The 27,149-nt window shown below is 36.6% G+C and overlaps 1 protein-coding gene across 3 annotated transcripts in view; it reads right to left on the bottom strand.

The window, feature by feature from the left end:
* Window positions 1–26,865, bottom strand: part of LOC133546151 (protocadherin-1-like) — a 243,313-nt gene extending 216,448 nt beyond the window's left edge. Inside the window, exons 1-2 of one of the 3 annotated variants that reach the window (XM_061892004.1) lie at window positions 26,310–26,865; window positions 1,331–2,153 (exon numbers count right to left, since the gene is read on the bottom strand). In XM_061892004.1, the coding sequence (XP_061747988.1) occupies window positions 1,331–2,131 (801 nt within the window). In that variant the 5' untranslated portion in view covers window positions 2,132–2,153; window positions 26,310–26,865. The remainder of the gene's footprint in view (window positions 1–1,330; window positions 2,154–26,309) is intronic. The other 2 variants (XM_061892003.1, XM_061892005.1) reach the window with 2 other exon arrangements.
* Window positions 26,866–27,149: the final 284 nt, after the last annotated feature.

Below are 27,149 nucleotides of genomic sequence, written 5' to 3'. Positions count from 1 at the left end.
CTAAAAACTAACTTAGGATAAAAACTTCTTAGGACCAACTTCTGATAGAAACCTCTTAAGATGAACTTCAGAAAGAAACTTATTAAGACCAACTTCAGATAGAAACTTCTTAGGACCAACTTCAGATATAATATTCTTAACACTAACTTATGTTAGAAACTTCTTAGGACCAACTTCAGATAAAAAACTTACGAGCAACTTCAGATAGAACCTTCTTAGGACCAACTTCAGATAAAATCTTCTTAAGATATACTTTAAATAGAAACTTCTTAGGACCAACTTCTGATAGAAACTTCTAAAAACTAACTTTAGATAAAAACTTTTTACGACCAACTTCAGATAGAAACTTCTTATGATCAACTTCAGATAAAAAATGTCTTCAACGTATTCTTTAGTCCACAGTAACTGGACTGTTCAGTTTGTTGGTCAGATCTAGTCTTAGTCTTAGTTGGTCACATCTAGTCTTAGTCTTAGTCGGTCAGATCTAGTATTAGACTTAGATTGGCCGGACCCAGTCTTGGACATAGATTTGTTCGATTTAGTCTTAGTCTAAGATTGGTTTTGACTTCAGGGTTTAGCATTTTTGGCGTATAAAGGAGCAGTTTTGGTTTGGACATCATGACGTCATCATTCCAACAACGTTGTGTGTGTGTGTGTGTGTGTGTGTGTGTGTGTGTGTGTGTGTGTGTGTGTGTGTGTGTGTGTGTGTGATACTTGCCAACCTTGAGACCTCCGATTCCGGGAGGTGGGGGGTGGTCGGGGGGCATGGTTAAGAGTTATATATTTTATTCATACATATATATGTATGAATAAAATAAATACTTGAATTTCAGTCTTCATTTATTTACACATAACACTCATCTACTCATTGTTGAGTTAAGGGTTGAATTGTCCATCCTTGTTCTATTCTCTGTCAATATTTTTCTAACCATATGCATGTGCAGTAAACGCCGGTATTGTCCTGTTTAAGAGTGTCACACCATTGCTGTTTACGGCAGACAAACTTATTTGCGGTAGACGAAAACGTGACTGCTGTTGTTGTGTGTTGTTACCGCGCTGGGAAGACGTTAATGAAACCGCCTAACGATAAACCCACAAAAGAAACCAAGAACTCGCCCTCGATCATTCTACAGTTATAACGTCATTGGGCAGACACGCTGTTTATATTGTGGGAAAGCGGACATAAAACAGGCTCTCGACACTTAGGTCCGCATGGAGTTGGAGGGGGCGTGGCCTCCAGCTCCGCCTGAATTTTGGGAGGGTTGGCAAGTATGGTGTGTGTGTGTGTGTGTGTGTGTGTGTGTGCGTGTGTGTGTGTGTGTGCACGGACCTGCAGCACGGAGTGTCCCTGAGGACTGTTCTCGGGCAGTTCGGCCTCATAGTGGCTCCTCTCGAACTTGGGGGCGTTGTCGTTCTGGTCGGTGACCACCACCCTCAGCAAGGCGCTGCTCGCCCTGGCCGGCCTCCCGCCGTCGACCACCCGGATGTTGAGGTCGTACGAGTCCTTCTTCTCGCGGTCCAGGTTGCCCATGACCACCAGCTGGGGCAGCTTCTCGTCCGTGTCCACCGCCACCTGCAGGCTGAAGAGGCGGTCGGCGTCGGGCCCCGTGCTCAGCGAGTACTCGGCCACGCCGTTGACGCCCGAGTCCCTGTCGGTCGCCATGGGGATGGAGAAGAGGGCGCCCACGTGCGTGTTCTCGGGGATGGACAAGGTGAGGATGGGCGAGGAGAACTGCGGCGTGTTGTCGTTGATGTCCAGGACCTCGATGCGGCCCTCGATGAGGCGGGGCCCCGAGCCCATGCCCTTCACCATGTCCGTGATGGACACCTCGAACTCCAGGTAGCACTTGTCGCCCTCAAAGAGGTTCCGACAGTCCCTCAGCGTCTCGCGGTCCATGGGGATCTCGGTGGTGTAGATGTCGCCCGTCTTGCCGTCCACCCTCAGGTAGGGCGCGCCCACCTCCAGCTTGTACAGGTGACCCGTGTCGGGGAGGCCCCGGTCCGCCGCCAGGCTGCCTACCAGCGTGTTGGGCGGCTGCTCCTCCGGGATGCGATACGGGACGTCGGAGGGCGCGGCGCCGCACGACGCCAGCAGGACCGCCGCCAGGTAGAGCGGGACGAGCGCCGCCATGACGGGACGCGCCCGCAGCGTTCTGCAAGAGCGGGAGGCAGAGGACACGTTAGTCGGACCAGCGGGACTCGAACAAGATGCTCGTCCCTGCAATGGATGCTGACAGGAACACATTTATGTCGTTGTCTCCTGGGGACACCAAAAACTGTTGCACATGTATACATTTACGTAGTTGTATCCTGGGGACACTAAAAACTGTTGCACATATATATATATATATGTGTTTGTTTCCTGGGGACAGCAAAAACTGTTGCACATATATGTGTTTGTCTCCTGGGGACAGCAAAAACTGTTACATATATGTGTTCGTCTCCTGGGGACAACAAAAACTGTTGCACATATATACATATATGTGTTTGTATCCTGGGGACAGCGAAAACTGTCGCACATATATACATATATGTGTTTGTCTCCTGGGGACAGCAAAAATTGTTGCACATATATGTGTTTGTCTCCTGGGGACAACAAAAACTGTTGCACATATATACATATATGTGTTTGTCTCTTGGGGACAGCAAAAACAGCCGCACATATATACATATATGTGTTCGTCTCTTGGGGACACCAAAAACTGTTGCACATATATACATATATGTGTTTGTATCCTGGGGACAGCAAAAACTGTTGCACATATATACATACATGTGTTTGTCTCTTGGGGACAGCAAAAACTGCCGCACATATATACATATATGTGTTCGTCTCTTGGGGACACCAAAAACTGTTGCACATATATACATATATGTGTTTGTCTCCTGGAGACAGAAAAAACTGTTGCACATATGTACATATATGTGTTGGGGACAGCAAAAACTGTTGCACATATATACATATATGTGTTTGTATCCTGGGGACAGCAAAAACTGTTGCACATATATACATATATGTGTTTGTCTCCGGGGGACAGCAAAAACTGTTGCACATATATACATATATGTGTTTGTCTCCGGGGGACAGCAAAAACTGTTGCACATATATACATATATGTGTTTGTCTTCTGGGGACACCAAAAACTGTTGCACATGTATACATTTACGTATTTGTATCCTGGGGACATCAAAAACTATCGCACATATATACATATATGTGTTTGTATCCTGGGGACAGCAAAAACTGTTGCACATATATACATATATGTGTCCATCTCCTGGGGACAGCTAAAACTGTTGCACATATATACATATATGTGTTTGTCTCCTGGGGACAACAAAAACTGTTGCACATATATACATATATGTGTTTGTCTCTTGGGGACAGCAAAAACTGCCGCACATATGTACATATATGTGTTGGGGACAGCAAAAACTGTTGCACATATATACACATATGTGTTTGTCTCCTGGGGACAGCAAAACCTGTTGCACATATATACATATATGTGTTCGTCTCTTGGGGACACCAAAAACTGTTGCACATATATACATATATGTGTTTGTCTCCTGGGGACAGCAAAAACTGTCGCACATATGTACATATATGTGTTGGGGACAGCAAAAACTGTTGCACATATATACATATATGTGTTTGTATCCTGGGGACACCAAAAACGTTTGCACATATATACATATATGTGTTTGTCTCCTGGGGACAGCAAAAACTGTTGCACATATATACATATATGTGTTTGTATCCTGGGGACAGCAAAAACTGTTGCACATATATACATATATGTGTTCGTATCCTGGGGACACCAAAAACTGTTGCACATATATACATATATGTGTTTGTCTCCTGGGGTCAGCAAAAACTGTTGCACATATATACATATATGTGTCTGTATCCTGGGGACACCAAAAACTGTTGCACATGTATACATTTACGTATTTGTATCCTGGGGACAGCAAAAACTATCGCACATATATACATATATGTGTTTGTATCCTTGGGACAGCAAAAACTAGTGCACATATATACATATATGTGTTTGTCTCCTGGGGACAGCAAAAGCGGTTGCACATACATACATATAGGTGTTTGTCTCCTGGGGACAGCAAAAGCGGTTGCACATATATACATATATGTGTTTGTCTCCTGGGGACAGCAAAAACTGTCGCACATACATACATATATGTGTTTGTCTCTTGGGGACACCAAAATCTGTTGCACGTATATACATTTACGTATTTGTATCCTGGGGACAGCAAAAACTGTCGCACATATATACATATATGTTTGTATCCTGGGGACAGCAAAAACTGTTGCACATATATACATATATGTGTTTGTCTCCTGGGGACAGCAAAACCTGTCGCACATATATACATATATGTGTTTGTATCCTGGGGACAGCAAAAACTGTTGCACATATATACATATATGTGTTCGTCTCCGGGGGACAGCAAAAACTGTCGCACATATATACATATATGTGTTTGTCTCCTGGGGACAGCAAAAACTGTTGCACATATATACATATATGTGTTTGTCTCCTGGGGACAATAAAAACTGTCGCACATATATACATATATGTGTTTGTCTCCTGGGGACAGCAAAAGCGGTTGCACATATATACATATAGGTGTTTGTCTCCTGGGGACAGCAAAAATTGTTGCACATATATGTGTTTGTCTCCTGGGGACAACAAAAACTGTTGCACATATATACATATATGTGTTTGTCTCTTGGGGACAGCAAAAACAGCCGCACATATATACATTTATGTGTTCGTCTCTTGGGGACACCAAAAACTGTTGCACATATATACATATATGTGTTTGTATCCTGGGGACAGCAAAAACTGTTGCACATATATACATACATGTGTTTGTCTCTTGGGGACAGCAAAAACTGCCGCACATATATACATATATGTGTTCGTCTCTTGGGGACACCAAAAACTGTTGCACATATATACATATATGTGTTTGTCTCCTGGAGACAGAAAAAACTGTTGCACATATGTACATATATGTGTTGGGGACAGCAAAAACTGTTGCACATATATACATATATGTGTTTGTATCCTGGGGACAGCAAAAACTGTTGCACATATATACATATATGTGTTTGTCTCCGGGGGACAGCAAAAACTGTTGCACATATATGTGTTTGTCTCCTGGGGACAGCAAAAACTGTCGCACATATATACATATATGTGTTTGTCTCCGGGGGGCAGCAAAAACTGTTGCACATATATACATATATGTGTTTGTCTTCTGGGGACACCAAAAACTGTTGCACATGTATACATTTACGTATTTGTATCCTGGGGACATCAAAAACTATCGCACATATATACATATATGTGTTTGTATCCTGGGGACAGCAAAAACTGTTGCACATGTATACATATATGTGTCCATCTCCTGGGGACAGCAAAAACTGTTGCACATATATACATATATGTGTTTGTCTCCTGGGGACAACAAAAACTGTTGCACATATATACATATATGTGTTTGTCTCTTGGGGACAGCAAAAACTGCCGCACATATGTACATATATGTGTTGGGGACAGCAAAAACTGTTGCACATATATACACATATGTGTTTGTCTCCTGGGGACAGCAAAACCTGTTGCACATATATACATATATGTGTTCGTCTCTTGGGGACACCAAAAACTGTTGCACATATATACATATATGTGTTTGTCTCCTGGGGACAGCAAAAACTGTCGCACATATGTACATATATGTGTTGGGGACAGCAAAAACTGTTGCACATATATACATATATGTGTTTGTATCCTGGGGACACCAAAAACGTTTGCACATAAATACATATATGTGTTTGTCTCCTGGGGACAGCAAAAACTGTTGCACATATATACATATATGTGTTTGTATCCTGGGGACAGCAAAAACTGTTGCACATATATACATATATGTGTTCGTATCCTGGGGACACCAAAAACTGTTGCACATATATACATATATGTGTTTGTCTCCTGGGGTCAGCAAAAACTGTTGCACATATATACATATATGTGTCTGTATCCTGGGGACACCAAAAACTGTTGCACATGTATACATTTACGTATTTGTATCCTGGGGACAGCAAAAACTATCGCACATATATACATATATGTGTTTGTATCCTGGGGACAGCAAAAACTAGTGCACATATATACATATATGTGTTTGTCTCCTGGGGACAGCAAAAGCGGTTGCACATACATACATATAGGTGTTTGTCTCCTGGGGACAGCAAAAGCGGTTGCACATATATACATATATGTGTTTGTCTCCTGGGGACAGCAAAAACTGTCGCACATACATACATATATGTGTTTGTCTCTTGGGGACACCAAAAACTGTTGCACGTATATACATTTACGTATTTGTATCCTGGGGACAGCAAAAACTGTCGCACATATATACATATATGTTTGTATCCTGGGGACAGCAAAAACTGTTGCACATATATACATATATGTGTTTGTCTCCTGGGGACAGCAAAACCTGTCGCACATATATACATATATGTGTTTGTATCCTGGGGACAGCAAAAACTGTTGCACATATATACATATATGTGTTCGTCTCCGGGGGACAGCAAAAACTGTCGCACATATATACATATATGTGTTTGTCTCCTGGGGACAGCAAAAACTGTTGCACATATATACATATATGTGTTTGTCTCCTGGGGACAATAAAAACTGTCGCACATATATACATATATGTGTTTGTCTCCTGGGGACAGCAAAAGCGGTTGCACATATATACATATAGGTGTTTGTCTCCTGGGGACACCAAAAACTGTCGCACATATATACATGTATGTGTTTGTCTCCTGGGGACAGCAAAAACTGGTGCACATATATACATATATGTGTTTTTCTCTTGGGGACACCAAAAACTGTTGCACATATATACTTTAATGTGTTTGTTTCCTGGGGACAGCAAAAACTGTCGCACATATATACATATATGTGTTTGTCTCCTGGGGACACCAAAAACTGTTGCACATATATACATATATGTGTTTGTCTCCTGGGGACAGCAAAAACTGTTGCACATATATACATATATGTGTTTGTCTCCTGGGGACAGCAAAAACTGTTGCACATATATACGTATATGTGTTTGTCTCCTGGGGACAGCAAAAACTGTTGCACATATATACATATATGGGTTTGTCTCCTGGGGACAGCAAAAACTGTCGCACATACATACATATATGTGTTTGTCTCCTGGGGACAGCAAAAACTGTCGCACATATATACATATATGTGTTTGTCTCCTGGGGACAGCAAAAACTGTCGCACATATATACATATATGTGTTTGTCTCCTGGGGACAGCAAAAACTGTCGTACATATATACATATATGTGTTTGTCTCCTGGGGACACCAAAAACTGTTGCACATATATACATTTAAGTGTTTGTCTCCTGGGGACAGCAAAAACTGTCGCACATATATACATATATGTGTTTGTATCCTGGGGACAACAACAACTGTTGCACATATATACATATATGTGTTTGTCTCCTGGGGACAGCAAAAACTGTTGCACATATATACGTATATGTGTTTGTCTCCTGGGGACAGCAAAAACTGTTGCACATATATACATATATGGGTTTGTCTCCTGGGGACAGCAAAAACTGTCGCACATACATACATATATGTGTTTGTCTCCTGGGGACAGCAAAAACTGTCGCACATATATACATATATGTGTTTGTCTCCTGGGGACAGCAAAAACTGTCGCACATATATACATATATGTGTTTGTCTCCTGGGGACAGCAAAAACTGTCGTACATATATACATATATGTGTTTGTCTCCTGGGGACACCAAAAACTGTTGCACAAGCAGAAAAGTGACCACTTCCTGCCGACCATCGTTGGTGTTCGCTTTTTGGACAGGAAGCGGGGAACACGCCTCAATAGTCATCAATTATACAAACATGAACCATAATCAATAATCATTCTTCATGTTGGACACACACACACACACACACACACACACACACACACACACACACACACACACACGCACATAAATGTTAGTTAACTACATTACCCAGAGGGCTTAGCGCTGTAGGCAGGAACAGGAAGTAGCTTGATAAAGAGTTAATGTATGGTTACAATTGTTCTATAGCGAAAAAAACAAATGACCAGAAGTCACGATTCAACTAAATGTTTTGAACTACATTACCCAGAAGGCTTAGCGCTGTAGACAGGAACAGGAAGTAGCGAGATAAAGACTTGACGTATTACTACATGTTGTTGTAAAACAAACACAAGTTTAGATTGGTTGAAATGATGTTGTGTTTTGGGGCCCAGCAGGTTTGCTTTGATTGATTGATTGATTGATACTTTTATTGGTACATATTCCGTACAATTGAGCACTAAATAGTAACACCCCAATAAGTTTTCCAACTTGTTTAAGTCGGGGTCCACCTTCATCAATTCTTGGTACAATTCTTAGTTGACTTTGTGAGAACAATCAACACACTTTTACACATTTGTTGGAGTCCTAATGTTCTATTTCAAGTCAGGACTCAAACAGCAAATGTTCAACCTGTTAATGTGTGTGTGTGTGTGTGTGTGTGTGTGTGTGTGTGTGTGTGTGTGTGTGTGTGTGTGTGTGTGTGTGTGTGTGTTCCCTGAGAGCTGACAAATGCTCAACCACCGGCCAGTGACCTCTGACCCTGAGGCATTTCACGCATCACCGTGGCAACGGCAATAAAACTTAACTTGTTCAATTTGAGGCTTCTTCTGTGACAACACTCCCACTCAAACTACCCCATAATACCCACTATATAAGCCCCGATCACTATATTTTACCCACTATATAAGACACGCCCACTACATGTTACCCACTATATAGGCCACACCCACAACATTTTACCCACTACATAAGCCACGCCCACTACATTATACCCACTATATAAGCCACACCCACTACATTTTACCCATTATATAAGCCATGCCCACTACATTTTACAAGCCACACCCACTACATTTTACCCATTATATAAGCATTCATTATACCCACTATATAAACCACGCCCACTACATTTTTAACCCACTGTATAAGCATATATTTTACCCACTATATAAGCCATGCCCACTACAGTTTACCAACTAAATAAGCCACGCCCACTACATTTTACCCACTATATAGGCCATGCCCACTACAATTTACCCACTATATAAGCCACACCCACTACATTTTCAACCCACTATACAAGCATACATTTTACCCACTATATAAGCCACGCCCACTACATATTACCACCTATATAAGCGCCGCCCACTAAATTTTACCCACTATATGAGCCCCGCCCACTACATTTTACCCACTAAATCAGCTACGCCCACAACATTTTACCCACTACATAAGCATACATTTTACCCACTATGTAAGCCACACCCACTCCATTTTTAACCCACTATATAAGCCACACCCACTACATTTTACCCACTATATAAGCCACACCCACTACATTTTTAACCCACTATATGAGCATACATTATACCCACTATGTAAGCCACGCCCACTACATCTTACGCACTATGTAAGCCACGCCCACTACATTTTTAACCCACTATATAAGCATACATTTTACCCACTATGTAAGCCACACCCACTACATTTTTAACCCACTATATAAGCCACACCCACTATATTATACCCACTATATAAGCCACACCCACTACATTTTACCCACTATATAAGCATACATTTTATCCACTATATAAGCCAAACCCACTCCATTTTTAACCCACTATATAAGCATACATTTTACCCTCTATGTAAGCCACGCCCACTACATCTTATGCACTATATAAGCCACGCCCACTGCATTTTAACCCACTATACAAGCATACAGTTTACCCACTATGTAAGCCACGCCCACTACATCTTACGCACTATATAAGCCACGCCCACTACATTTTAACCCAGTATATAAGCATACATTTTACCCACTATGTAAGCCACGCCCACTACATTTTAACCCACTATATAAGCATACATTTTACCCACTATGTAAGCCACGCCCACTACATTTTTAACCCACTACATAAGCATACATTTTATCCACTATGTAAGCCGCGCCTACTACATCTTATGCACTATATAAGCCACACCCACTACATTTGTAACCCATTATACAAGCATAAATTTTAACCACCATATAAGCCACGCCCACTACATTTTTACCCACATATAAGCCACACCCACTACATTTTTAACCCACTATATAAGCATACATTTTACCCACTATGTAAGCCACGCCCACTACATCTTACACACTATATAAGCCACGCCCACTCCATTTTTACCCACCATATAAGCCATGCCCACTACATTTTTAACCCACTATATAAGCATACATTTTACCCACTATAAAAGCCACGCCCACTACATTTTACCCACTATAGAAGCCACGCCCACTACATTTTCCCCACTATATAAGGCACACCCACTACATTTTAACCACTATAGAAGCCACGCCCACTACATTTAAACCACTATATAAGGCACACCTGCTACATTTTAACCACTATTTAAGCCACACCCACTACATTTTTAACCCACTATATAAGCATACATTTTACCCACTATAGAAGCCACGCCCACTACATTTTACCCACTATAGAAGCCACGCCCACTACATTTTCCCCACTATATAAGGCACACCCACTACATTTTAACCACTATAGAAGCCACGCCCACTACATTTAAACCACTATATAAGGCACACCTGCTACATTTTAACCACTATTTAAGCCACACCCACTACATTTTAACCACTATATAAGCCACGCCCACTACATTTTAACCACTCTATAAGCCACGCCCACTACATTTTAGGGGAAAACAATATATTATTCCATATATAAGTCGCGCCGGACTATAAGTGGCAGATATATATCCATCCATTTTCTACAGCTTGTCCATTTTGGGGTCGCGGGGGGTGCTCTAGCCTATTTAAGCTGCATTCGGGCGGAAGGCGGGGTACACCCTAGACAAGTCGCCACCTCATAGCAGATATATAGTTGTTGTGAAATGAGTTATTTACACAGAATGTTTATTTACATCCCTTCATTGGTTCTAGATGGTGTCTGTAACAAGGCAGTAAAACGGCTGATCAAACAAAACAGAAGTCATGGTCATGGACCACAATTGAAAAGTGTGACTGATCTGATTTTAAAAATCATTACAGTTGCACATAATTACTAAAAACATCTCGATAGTACTGAATCCATTTTATCAACAGTCTTTGAGGGCCAATAAAAACGTAAATTAGCCCTGGGGCTGCACTTTGGACACCCTTTTTGTTTATTTGTTGTCACATCCCTGATTTGAAGTGCTCAAAGTTACATTTCCAAACCATCAAAGAGAGTCTTTGAAAGTGAACAATGAAAAAATAAGTGTTTTTATCGACTTCAGGCGTCAAAAACAACAAATGCTAGGGTTAGCAACGAGCTAGCTGGCGTCGCTACGTTGTTGACGAGGACGACAAGTTTGAGGTCGTGAGAAGTTTGTTGTTGATGTCAAGAGAGAACATTCTTCTCGTGACGTCCTCCTCCCAGATGATTTGTTCCCCCGTGCGTGCGTGTGTGTGTTCAGTGTGTGTGTGTGTGTGTGTGTGTGTGTGTGACCATTCCTCTTTCCCACAGTCCGTCTCAGAGCCGACAACTTTATGAACTTGTTTTGTTTTGTTTCCCATCGCGTGTAATATCGGGCTTTCTGCTCCGCCGCTCCAAGTCTGTGGAACACTATCCCTGACCACCTGAGGGCACCACAGACTGTGGATGCTTTTAAATAGGGCTTAAAAAATCCTTCTTTTTAAAAAGCCTTTGTTTAGATATATGCGTGCTCGTTGTAGTTTGTATTTTTATTTATTTTTTAATACACTGTAGCACGTTGAGGTTGTTTGCTCGATGGAAAGTGCTTTTTCCAAATAAAATCTATTATTATTATTATTATTAATAATAATAAAAAAGGAGCGCAGTGTGCATGCCGGGCCACTAGTTGGTGCTGTCACTTTGCAAAGCAACATTTCACTTGTACAGTCTATTATACAGCATTATTCACATGTGAATAATATTAATACAGTCTATTATACAGCATTATTTACATGTGAATAACATAAATACAGTCTATCATACAGCATTATTCACATGTGAATAACATAAATACAGTCTATTATACAGCATTATTCACATGTGAATAACACAAATACAGTCTATTATACAGCATTATGCACATGTGAATAATATTAATACAGTCTATTATACAGCATTATTCACATGTGAATAACATAAATACAGTCCATTACACAGCATTATTCACATGTGAATAACATAAATACAGTCCATTATACAGCATTATTTACATGTGAATAACATAAATACAGTCTATCATACAGCATTATTCACATGTGAATAACATAAATACAGTCTATTATACAGCATTATTCACATGTGAATAACATAAATACAGTCTATTATACAGCATTATTTACATGTGAATAACATAAATACAGTCTATCATACAGCATTATTCACATGTGAATAACATAAATACAGTCTATTATACAGCATTATACACATGTAAATAACATAAATACAGTCTATTATAAAGCATCATTTACATGTGAATAATATAAATACAGTCTATTATACAGCATTATTTACATGTGAATAACATAAATACAGTCTATTATACAGCATTATTCACATGTGAATAATATAAATACAGTCCATTACAAAGCATTATGTACATGTGAATAACATAAATACAGTCTATTATACAGCATTATTCACATGTGAATAACACAAATACAGTCTATTATACAGCATTATGCACATGTGAATAATATAAATACAGTCTATTATACAGCATTATTCACATTTAAATAACATAAATACAGTCTATTATACAACATTATTCACTTGTGAATAACATAAATACAGTCTATTATACAGCATTATTTACATGTGAATAACATAAATACAGTCTATTATACAACATTATTCACATGTGAATAACATAAATACAGTCTATTATACAGCATTATTTACATGTGAATAACATAAATACAGTCTATTATACAGCATTATTTACATGTGAATAACATAAATACAGTCTATTATACAGCATTATTTACATGTGAATAACATAAATACAGTCTATTATACAGCATTATTCACATGTGAATAACAGTTTCACTTTCACAAATTCCTCAGTAAATTTATCAAAAATGTCACCGATTGGAGAGCTAGCTTGCACTTCTCGTGAGTCCATAACGATGACTTATTTTTTGTTTGATCAGCCGCTTTACTGCCCTGTTACAGACACTGTTTGGAAACTATAATGTAAATAAACATTATGTGTAAATGAGAAGTATATATCTGCCACTTATATACGGATATATTTTTTTTAAAGAGTGGGTGTGGCTTATGTAAAAGTTCGCTATTTGGTTTGAAATATACACTTTTTATTACTCTTTTAATGAAATGGGAATTTAATTTGATAAAGGTTTTTTTTTTTGCGGAAACAAATGAACGAAAGATAATTATACGATAATTATTTGTTTAAGCGCAAATATAACACAAATGTATCATATTTAAAAGAGTAATTAGCGTATCTTCCTAATATTTACCCACAAGGAACATGAAATGGTTGCATTCGAATGACGTTCTTGGCAGTGACACAGCAGGAAGGGGCTGGGAATACGATTTAGGTAAAATGTCACGTTTTGACATTTATAATGACAAGACAGACGCTGATCTACTTTTTAAAAGTGCGACTAGGTGCACAAAAGAATACGACACATTGTCGTGTAAGTGTGTGTGTGTGTGTGTGTGTGTGTGTGTGGTACAGTTCAATTTAAATGTGTAAGGAGTCACACAACCACAATGTTGTCCTGCTGTGTGTGTGTGTGCGCATGACAAAGCCGCTCGTCGGTCCTGCTAGTGGCCGCCATTAAGTGTGTGTTGGCTATTGACATTCAGAGTGCGTCTCCGTGGTAACGACCTCACACAGTGGTGCATTAGACGACCTTACGGCGGCGACACGGCGACTTAATTCCCTCCGACATTTTTATTTTTTATTAATGGTATATATTATTGTCATTATCATTGTTACATTCTTTTGCTACGTCAGCAAAAACACAAAGCTAAGATGTCAGATGTTAGCATTAAGAATGTTCTAATTAGGACTGGGCTTCAAAACTGTATCATATATATAAATATAAAACATATATATATATATAATTATAAATATTTTAATGAAAAATAGAATAAATGTAAACATTTTTATTTGAAATCTAACCTTCCTCTGATTATAATCCCATCAGCTATATTGTATTGTTATAGTTTTTATATATCCATATATATATATATTAATTATAATTAAAAAAATTAAAAGATGTACAAAAATTATTTTAAAAAATTAATACAAAATAAATGAACATTATAATGAAACTATCCTATAAATATAATCCTTTGTTTTCATTAGTTTTTTCATTTTTTAATGTAATCATATAAAATAAATTTAACTATCCTCTGATTATGATCTACTCAAATATATTGGACTATTTTTATGGTTTATATATTCATTAAAATTTTAAACATTTAAAAAAATAACTTCAAATAGAATAAAAAAATAAATAAAATTTTTTAGGAAACCATCCTATGATTATTATTTTTTTATTTAGTTGTTTTATTATGAAATATAATTATATAAAATTAAATAAAAATGAAAATGCAACCTTTTTCTGATTATAAACTACTTAGCTATTTATATATTTTTATTGTTTTTATTTATTTGTATATATATATATAAATGTTTTCAATATATTATTTTCAAAAAAATATTTTGTGTTATTAAATATAAATAAAAAACAAATACAAATACATTCAAAATAATTTAATAAAAACAAAATAAGGTTAAATGAGGTGGCGACCTGTCCAGGGTGTACGCTGCCTTCCGCCCGATTGTAGCTGAGATAGGCGCCAGCGACCCCCGCGACCCCAAAAGGGAATAAGCGGTAGAAAATGGATGGATGGAAAATAAGGTTAAAACAGTGTGTGTGTGTGTCGGGGGGGCTAAATTTACTAACTAAAACAAAAGTAAAATAGTTAAAACTGTCTGTGTGTGTGTGTGTGTGTGTGTGTGTGTGTGTGTGTGTGTGTGTGTGTGAGAGAGCCGGAAATGTCAGTTGGTCAGGTTCGTCGGCTCCAGCAACAGACACACACACACACACACACACACACACACACACACACACACACACACAAAACACAGCGATAAAAATGTGCTTTGATGTTTTTCATGTCAGGATGTTTGTGGTCAACATGAACATTATACACACTGCATTGTGTGTAAGTGTGTGTGTGTGTGTGTGTGTGTGTGGTCCATCCAAGCTGCATGACAAAAGGGATTACTCTAATGACTCTATTCACATGCTATTGTTTGATCCACATTAACACACACACACACACACACACACACACACACACACACACACACACACACACACACACACACACACAAACACAAACACACACACACACACGTGCTATTGAGATGCATGGGTCCACAGTAGGCCGCCTGTCCTCCTCAGGACATCACGTCTTCTATGTTAAAAAGCGTCCATGTTGAATGTGACCTCATACATAATAGGCCCCGCCCACTTTGACTCCCCCCCATCCCCCACACTTATTGCGTTACACAACAGGTGTGTGTATTTAATGCACACCTGGGTGCCAAACATCAATGCATGACTGAAGTGTACTCAGACTAATAAGTGCACTGGAAGTACACAGTGCACTCGTGTCACAAAGTACTTCCTGCCCGCCAGGAAGTAGGCGGACAGGTGTTGCCGGGCAGAGCACGGAGGTCACGGGGTCAAAGGTCGGGCACTGAGGCCGGTTGACAGGATTAGATGGTTCTAGAACCTTTCCTGCGCTGGACCATGTCATGTGACCTCTTTTACACTCTGTGCTCATGACCGCTTAAGCGGGAACAACCTCACACATCCACTTCCTACTGCTTGTCCCTTAAAATATATGCATTCTTTTCAGCTATTTTAATTATTTTCAGTTACAAAACATTATAGTACACTTAATATATCTGAATTATTTATAGTTACAAAACATTATTAAACAATTAAAATAGCAGAAATATTTTTAGTTGCAAAACATTTAATATAACTTTATTATTTTTCATTACAAAACATTACTAAACACTTAAAATATCTGAATTATTTTTAGTTGCAAAACATTTAATGTATTTTAAGTCTTTTTAGTTACAAAACATTATTAAACACTTAAAATATCTGAATTATTTTTACTTACAAAACAATTAATTAATCTTATCTATTTTTAATTTCAAAACATTATTAAACACTTAAAATATCGGAATAATTTTTAGCTACAAAACATTTAAAATATTTTAATTATTTTTAGTTAAAAAACATTATAATATACTTAATATATATGAATTATTTTTAGTTGCAAAACATTATTAAACACTTAAAATATCTGAATATTTTTTAGCTACAAAACATTTTAAATATTTTAATTATTTTTAGTTACAAAACATTATTAAACACTTAAAATATCTGAATTATTTTTAGCTACAAAACAATTAATATATCTTAATTATTTTTAATTATGAAACATTAATCAACACTTAAAATATCAGAATTTTTTTGGGTTACAAAAATTTATAATACACTTAATATATCTGAATTATTTGTACTTACAAAACATTGAATAGATCTTAATTATTTTTAATTACAAAACATTATTAAACACTTTAAATATTTGAATTATTTTTAGTTGCAAAACATTTAATATATTTTAAGTCTTTTTAGTTACAAAACATCATTAAACATTTAAAATATCTGAATTATTTTTGGCTACAAAACATTTAAAATATTTTAATTATTTTTAGTTAAAAAACATTATAATATACTTAATATATATGAATTATTTTTTAGTTGCAAAACATTATTAAACACTTAAAATATCTGAATATTTTTTAGCTACAAAACATTTTAAATATTTTAATTATTTTTAGTTACAAAACATTATTAAACACTTAAAATATCTGAATTATTTTTAGCTACAAAACAATTAATATATCTTAATTATTTTTAATTATGAAACATTAATCAACACTTAAAATATCAGAATTTTTTTGGGTTACAAAAATTTATAATACACTTAATATATCTGAATTATTTGTACTTACAAAACATTGAATAGATCTTAATTATTTTTAATTACAAAACATTATTAAACACTTTAAATATTTGAATTATTTTTAGTTGCAAAACATTTAATATATTTTAAGTCTTTTTAGTTACAAAACATCATTAAACATTTAAAATATCTGAATTATTTTTGGCTACAAAACATTTAAAATATTGTAATTATTTTTAGTTACTAAACATTATTAAACACTTAAGATAGCTGAATTATTTGTACTTACAAAACATTTAATACATCTTAATTATTTTTAATTACAAAACATTATTAAACACTTAAAATATCAGAATTATTTTTAGTTGTAAAACATTTAATATATCTTAATTATTTTTAATTACAAAACATTATTAAACACTTAATATATCTGAATTATTTTTAGCTACACAAAATTTAAAATATTTCAATTATTTTCAGTTAAAAAATATCATTAAACACTTAAAATATCTGAATTGTTTTTAGCTACAAAACATTTAAAATATTTTAATTCTTCTTAGTTACAAAACATTACAATACACTTACTATAGTTGCAAAACAATTAATATATTTCAAGTCTTTATAGTTACAAAACATTATTAAACACTTAAAATATCTGAATTATTTTTAGCTACAAAACATTTAAAATATTTTAATTATTTTTAGTTACAAAACATTTTTAAACACTTAAAATATCTGAATTATTTTTACTTACAAAACAATTAATACATCTTATCTTATTTTTAATATCAAAACATTGTTAAACACTTAAAATATTTGAATTATTTTTAGGTACAAAACATTTAAAATATTCTAATTCTTTTTAGTTACAAAACATTATAATACACTTAATATATCGGAATTGTTTTTGGTTAAGAAACATTATAATACACTTAATATATATGAATTATTTTTAGTTACAAAACATTATTAAACACTTAAAATATCTGAATTATTTTTACTTACAAAAATTTTTTAAATATTTCAATTATTTTTAGTTACAAAACATTATAATACACTTAATATCATCTGAATTATTTTTAGTTACAAAACATTATAATACACATAATATATCGGCATTATTTTTAGTTACTAAACATTATTAAACACTTAAAATATCTGGAATATTTTTAGTTACGAAACATTTAATACATCTGAATTAGTTGTAGCTACAAATCATTATTAAACACTTAAAATATCTAAATTATTTTTAGTTACAAAACATTTATAATATCTTAATTATTTTTAATTACAAAACATTATTAAACACTTAAACTATCTGAATTATTTTAAGTTACAATTTTTTTTAAATATCTTAATTATTTTTAGTTACAAAACGTTGTCATACACTTAAAATATCTTTATTATTTGTAATTACCAAATATTTTAATACAATTAAAATATCTTAATTATTTTTGTACAAAACATTTTAATACAATTAAAATACTTGTATTCTTTTTAGTTACAAAACATTTAAAATATTTTAATTCTTATTAGTTACAAAACATTATAATACATTTAAAATATCTTCATTCTTTAGTTACAAAAAATTATAATACACTGAAAATATCTTAATTATTTATTTGTTATAAAACATTATACTAAACTAAAAATATCTTAATTATTTTATTTACAGATCATTATAATACAATTAAAATACCTGAATTATTTTTAGTTACGAAAGAGTATCATACATTTAAAATATCTTAAGTATTTTTAGTTACAAAACATTAGTAAACACTTAAAATATCCAAATTATTTCTTAGTTACAAAACATGATATCACACTTTAAATATCTTAATTATTTTTAAGTGCAAAAACATTATAATACACTAAAAATATCTAAATTATATTTCAATTATATAACATGATATTACACTTAAACTATCTTAATTCATTTTATTTACAAAACATTATAGTTTAACAATTGTATTGATTTGTATCACACTTTGAAAACAAGACCATTTTTTCTGAACTTAAATGTAATATTGTGTACTACTATTATTTTGTACTTCTATTATTGTGTACACTATTATTGTGTTCTACTAATTGTGTGTACTGCTAGAACTTTGTAGACTATTACTGTGTACAACTATTATGGTGTACACTACTATCGTGTACTACTATTATTTTGTACTTCTATTATTGTGTACACTATTATTGTGTAGACTATTATTGTGTACTACTAATTGTGTGTACTGCTAGTATTGTGTAGACTATCATTGTGTACAACTATTATGGTGTACACTACTATCGTGTGCTACTATTATGGTGTACTACTATTATTTTGTACTTCTATTATTGTGTACACTATTATTGTGTACTACTAATTGTGTGTACTGCTAGTATTTTGTAGACTATTATTGTGTACAACTATTATGGTGTACAGTGTAGACTATTATTGACTACTACTTATTGTGTGTACAACAAGTATTGTGTACACCATTTTTGTGTACACTATTATTGTGTACTACTAATTGTGTGTACTGCTAGTATTGTGTAGACTATTATTGTGTACAACTATTATGGTGTACACTACTATCGTGTACTACTATTATTTTGTACTTCTATTATTGTGTACACTATTATTGTGTACTACTAATTGTGTGTGCTGCTAGTATTTTGTAGACTATTATTGTGTACAACTATTATGGTGTAGAGTGTAGACTATTATTGACTACTACTTATTGTGTATACAACAATTATTGTGTACTACTACTTTTATTGTGTACACTATTATTGTGTACTACTAATTGTGTGTACTGCTAGTATTTTGTAGACTTATTGTGTACAACTATTATGGTATACACTACTATCGCGTGCTACTATTATGGTGTACTACTATTATCGTGTAGACTATTATTGTGTACTACTAATTGTGTGTACTGCTAGTATTTTGTAGACTATTATTGTGTACAACTATTATGGTGTAGAGTGTAGACTATTATTGACTACTACTTATTGTGTGTACAACAAGTATTGTGTACACCATTATTGTGTACTACTTTTTTAGTGTACAGTATTATTGTGTACTACTATTATGGTGTAATCTATTATTGTTCAGTACTATTATGGTGTACACTAATATTGTGTAAAATTATTATTGTGTACTACTATTATTGTGTATTACTAGTATGGTGTACACTATTATTGTGTACTACTATTATTGTGTATTACTAGTATGGTGTACACTATTATTGTGTACTACTATTATTGTGTATTACTAGTATGGTGTACACTATTATTGTGTACTACTATTATTGTGTATTACTAGTATGGTGTACATTATTATTGTGTACAACTATTATTGTGTATTACTAGTATGGTGTACACTATTGTGTACAACTATTATTGTGTATTACTAGTATGGTGTACACTATTATTGTGTACTACTATTATTGTGTATTACTAGTATGGTGTACACTATTATTGTGTACAGTACTATTGTGTACTACTATTAGTGTGAGTGTACACACCGCTGAAATACAGGTGGTGATAAGTGAGCCTGAAAGTACAGGTAAGTGATACTAGGTGATAAAAGTACACATAAATATTTGTTATTTGCAGTACTTTTCTTCAGAAGAAATAATAACATCACTATTTATTTTGTTTTACAGTCCTTGAATTTGGGTCTAAAAAGTAATGAATTCTGGGCCGGTATCATTCTGAATGGGGATGATATCATTGTGAATCGACATGGTCTGTGAGTGGTATGAGCCACCTCCAATCAGGAATGGTTCTAAGGTTCTAAGGAATCCTTGAAGTCTCTCTCTGCCGCACCTTGTGTGGCGAGCAGCGGGCACACTCACTACTCGCTTACAACTTCCCCGCGGCACCGGAGAGACCGGAGCAACCGGATTCCCCAGCTCTGACACACACACACACACACACACACACACACACACACACACACACACACATACACACATACACACACACACACTGAAAGTGCAAACACACCAGTGTTTTGACTCACTATGTTCGGACCTGAGCATGCAGGATGGCATCAAAGAGGCCAAAGAGAACCTCTACCAGAACCTCCACCAGAACCTCTACTAGAACCTGTACTCCACTCTTTACTATTACCTCCAGTAGAACCTTTACTACAACCGTTACTGTAACCTCTACCACAACTTGTACTAGAACATCTAACAGAACCTTTTCAACAACCTCTACCAGAACCTCTGCTAGCAACTATACTCGGACCTCTACTAGAACATCTACTAGAACCCCTACTAGTAACTCTACTAGAACATCTACTAGAACCCCTACTAGTAACTCTACTAGAACATCTACTAGAACCCATACTAGTAACCCTACTAGAACATCTACTAGCACATCTACTAGAACCCCTACTAGTAACTCTACTAGAACATCTACTATAACCCCTACTAGTAACTCTACTAGAACCCATACTAGTAACTCTACTAGAACATCTACTAGAACCCCTACTAGAACATCTACTAGAACCCCTACTAGAATATCTACTAGAACCCCTACTAGTAAGTCTACTTGAACATTTAACATAACCTTTACTAAAACCTCAACCAGAACCCCTGCTATAAATTTTACTTCAACCTCAATTCGAATCCGTACTATTAATTTTACTAGAATGTCGACCAGAAGATCTACTAGAATGTCGACCAAAAGCTCCGCCAGAACATCAACTAGAACCTGTACATTTACTAGAACCTCTACCAGAACCTCTGATAGCAACTATACTCGGACCTCTACTAGAACATCTACTAGAACCCCTACTAGTAACTCTACTAGAACACCTACTAGAACCCCTACTAGTAACTCTACTCGAACATCTAACATAACCTTTACTAGAACCTCAACCAGAACCTCACCTAGAAATTTTACTTCAACCTCAATTCAAATCTGTACTATTAACTTTAGTAGAATGTCGACCAGAACATTTACTAGAATGTCGACCAAAAGCTCCACCAGAACATCTACTAGAACCTGTACATTTACTAGAACCTCTACCAGAACCTCTGATAGCGACTCAAGTACAACCTCTACACGAACCTATATTAGAACCTCTATCAGCACCTCTGCTAAAATCTTTACTAGAACCTCTACTAGAACATCGACCAGTACATCTCCTAAAACCTTAACCAGAACATCTGCCAGAACCTGTACTAAAATTTCTACGAGAACATCTACTCAAATCCGTAGTAAAACCTCTACTAGAACCCGTACCAGTGCATTTACTAAAACCTCTACCAGTACATTTACTAGAACACCTATCAGAACCTCTGCTAGCGACTCTACAACAAACTCTACTAGAACATCCACTAGAACCCCTACTAGTAACTCTACTCGAACATCTAACATAACCTTTACTAGAACCTCAACCAGATCCTCTGCTAGAAATTTTACTTCAACCTCTATTCGAATCTGTACTATTAACTTTACTAGAATGTCGACCAGAACATCTACTAGAATGTCGACCAAAAGCTCCACCAGAACATTTACTAGAACCTGCACCAGTACATTTACTAGAACCCCTACCAGAATGTCTGATAGCGACTCAAGTACAACCTCTACACGAAACTATACTAGAACCTTTAACAGCACCTCTGCTAGAATCTTTACTAGAACTTCTACTAGAACATCGACCAGTACATCTACTAAAACCTTAACCAGAATATCTGCCAGAACCTGTACTAAAATCTCTATGAGAAAATCTACTCGAATCCGTAGTAGAACCTCTACTAGAACCCGTACCAGTACATTTACTAAAACCTCTAACAGTACATTTACTAGAACCCCTATCAGAACCTCTGCTAGCAACTCAAGTACAACCTCTACACGAACCTATACTAGAACCTTTACCAGCACCTCTGCTAGAATCTTTACTAGAACCTCTACTAGAACATTGACCAGTACATCTACTAAAACCTTAACCAGAACATCTGACAGAACCTGTACTAATATCTCTACGAGAACATCTACTATAATCTGTACTAGAACCTCTACTATAACCCGTACCAGTGCATTTACTAAAACTTCTACCAGTACATTTACTAGAACACCTATCAGAACCTCTGCTAGCGACTCTACAACAAACTCTACTAGACCCTTTACTACAACCTCTAATAGAACCATTACTACAACCTTAAGTACTACTAAGTACTTTTCTACGAGAAACTTTCCTAAAATCTTTACGCGAACCTATACTACAACATCAGCCAGCACATCTACTCTAACCTTTACCAGAATATCTGCCAGACCTGTACTAAAACCACTACCAGAACATTTGCTAGAACCTGAACTGGGACCTCTATCAGAACATCTACCAGAACCTGTATCAGTACATTTAGTAGAACCTCTACCAGCACATCTACTAGCACCTCTACCAGAACCTTTGTGAGTGATTCTACTCGAACATCTACCAGAACCTTAACTACAACCTCTACCAGAACCACGGCAAGAAACTCTACTATACACTCTACTAGAACGTCTAACAATACATCGACTAGAACTTTTACTAAAACCTCTACTAGAATCTATACTAGAACATCTACTAGAAACTTTACCGGAACATCTATTAGAACCTCTGCTAAAACCTCTTCCAGACAATCTACTAGTACCACTACCCGAACATCTACCACCAGAACATCTGCTAGAACTTCAACCAGAACTTCTATTACAACTTCTATCAGACCCTTTGCGAGTGACTCTACTCGAAACTCGACCAGAACCTTTACTAGAACATCTACCAGAACCACAGCTAGTAACTCTACTATACACTGTACTAGAATGTCGAGCAATACATCGACTAGAACTTTTACTGAAAACTTCTAATAAAACCAGTATCAGAACATATACCAAAAAATCTACTAGAACCTCTACCAGAACATCTATTACAACTTCTACTAAAACCTCTACCAGTACATGTTCCAATACCACTAACCGAACATCTACCAGAACAGCTAGCACCAGAACATCTACTCTAGTGATTTAGGGCTCTATAAGTAAACATTGATTGATTGAACCTCTACCAGAACATCTAATAGAACCTTTGCGAGTGACTCTACTTGAACCTCTACCAGAACATTTAAAAGAACCTCTACCAGAACATTTACTAGGACATCTACCAGAAAATCTACTCCTACCACTACCAGAACATCTACTGGAACATCTACCAGATTATCTAATAGAACCTTTACCGGCACATTTACTAGAACATCCACTAGAACCTCTACCGGAACCTCTAGTATAACATCTACCAAAAAATCGACTAGTACCACTACTAGAATATCTACCAGAACATCTAACAGATTATCTACTAGAACTTCTACCAGAACATCTACTAGAACCTCTACCAGAAAATTACTTAAACCTTTATCTGCACATTTACCAGAAAATCTACTAGAACCTCTACCAGGACAGCTATAAGCACTTCTACTAGAAAATCTACCAGAAAATCGGCTAGTACCACTACCAGAACATCTACCAGATTATATACTAGAACCTCTACCAGAATGTTTACCAGAACATCTACTAGAACGTCTATCAGTTTATCTACTAGAACCTTTACCAGCACATTTACCAGAACATCTACTAGAACCTCTACCAGAACAGCTATAAGAACTTCTAATAGAACAGCTACGAGAAAATCGACTAGTACCACTACCAGATTATCTACTAGAACCTCTACCGGAACGTTTACCAGGACATCTACTAGAACCTCTATCAGAATCTCTACCAGAAAATCGATTAGTACCACTACCAGAACATCAACCAGAACATCTACCAGATTATCTACTAGAACCTCTACCAGTACATCTATCAGAAACTTATACTAGACAATCGACCAGAAAATCTATTAGTACCACTACCAGAACCTCTACCACAACATTTACCAGAACATCTACTAGAACCTTTACTAAAACATCTATCAGAAACTCTACTAGAACATCCACCAGAACATCTACTAGAACATATACTAGACCCTCTACGAGAACATCCACCAGAACATATACTAAGACTTTTACCAGAACATCTCCTAGAATATCTACTAGAACCTCTACTAGAACATCCACTAGAACATCTACTAGAACCGCTATCAGAACATCTACTAGAACCTCTACCAGAACATCCACCAGAACATATACTAAGACTTTTACCAGAACATCTCCTAGAATATCTACTAGAAACTCTACTAGAACATCTACTAGAACCGCTATCAGAACATCTACTAGAACCTCTACCAGAACATCTACAAGAACATCTACCAGAACCTCTACCAGAACATCTACTAGAACCTCTACCAGAACCTCTACCAGAACATCCAGTAGAACATCCACTAGAACATCCACTAAAACATCTACTAGAACCGCTATCAGAACATCTACTAGAACCTCTACCAGAACATCTACCAGAACATTTACTAGAACCTCTACCAGAACATCCACAAGAACATCTACTAGAACCACTATCAGAACATCTACTAGAACCTCTACCAGAACATCTACTAGAACATCTACTTGAACTCTACCAGAACATTCACTAGAACATCTACTAGAACCGCTGTCAGAACATCTACTAGAACCTCTACCAGAACATCTACAAGAACATCTACCAGAACCTCTACCAGACCATTTACTAGAACCTCTACCAGAACATCTACTAGAACCACTATCAGAACATCTACTAGAACCTGTACCAGAACATCTACTAGAACTCTACCAGAACATTCACTAGAACATCTACTAGAACCGCTGTCAGAACATCTACTAGAACCTCTACCAGAACATCTACAAGAACATCTACCAGAGGCAGTAGAACCCTAAAGCCGACATTGACTGCGGCTGACGTGGAGTTTCAAAAGGTTCTTTGAGGCGGACCAGAACCGCATGAGAAAAGGTTCCGGTCCGCAGGGATGGAGGCAGGTGATATTTACGGGAGGTGAGAAAATTCAAGCTGCAGTTGAAAGGTCAACAGGTAAGTTGAAGTCGGTCGGGGACTAGAAGGAAGTTGAGGAGTGGATGAAGTTTGTACCTGCAGCGGCTGTCGGGCGCGCAGTCCCCCGGCTTGGAACGCTCCAGCCCGGCTACAGGCTCCGCGCGTCCTCGGCGTCCGAGAAGAAGCTCCGGACTTGGAAGGTCGGAAAAAAAAAAAAAGCAAAAAAAAAAGCAAAGAAGAATCCCGAGAAGATGAAAGTCCACAGAAGAAATCCACAAGAATATTCCACCCGAGACGTCACTTTTCTCCGCCGTCACCGGCTCGCTGCGTGTGCGTCACGCCGCCGAAGGATCCATGGTCGGCGGGCAGGATGCAGCGGATCGAGTGGACATTGTCCGAATGTGGCCGTGATTGTTCGGGCTTTAAACGGGCGGGCGGGTGGTGGGAACTAAAATTAAAAAAAATAAAATTAAATAAAAAAAAAAAGGTCCGCTCCGACTTGTCCGACCGCTTCACCGGATCTACTCAGCCGCACCTGCGGGGCCAGTCCGGCTTGGAACACTTCTTCCTCGGGGATGCTGGCGGACTGAGGCGGACTGTGGAGGACTGAAGAGGACCAAGTGACAGAGTCCGCACAACGCTCGCTCGACCCCACTCTCTCTCTCTCTCTCTCCCCCCTCCCCCTTTCTCTACATTATGAGTATTTTATTTACATTTCTTTTTTTTGTTCATGTTTAAACTTCTTATCTTGCTCTTTAAAAAAAACATATACATATATATATAATCACGTGTTTTATCGCTTGGTGACGTCACAAGCTCGAATTCAACGGGACTGTTTTTTTTTTTTTTAAAAGACAAGAAATATCCATCCATTTGCTACCGCGTATTCCCCTATCTCAGCTACAATCGGGCGGAAGGCGGAGTACACCCTGGACA

Source organism: Nerophis ophidion, linkage group LG29, assembly GCF_033978795.1.
Source record: "Nerophis ophidion isolate RoL-2023_Sa linkage group LG29, RoL_Noph_v1.0, whole genome shotgun sequence".
Lineage (NCBI taxonomy): Eukaryota > Metazoa > Chordata > Actinopteri > Syngnathiformes > Syngnathidae > Nerophis > Nerophis ophidion.
The sequence above is the reverse complement of the archived record's forward strand: the minus strand, read 5'-3'. Positions and strand labels throughout refer to the sequence as shown.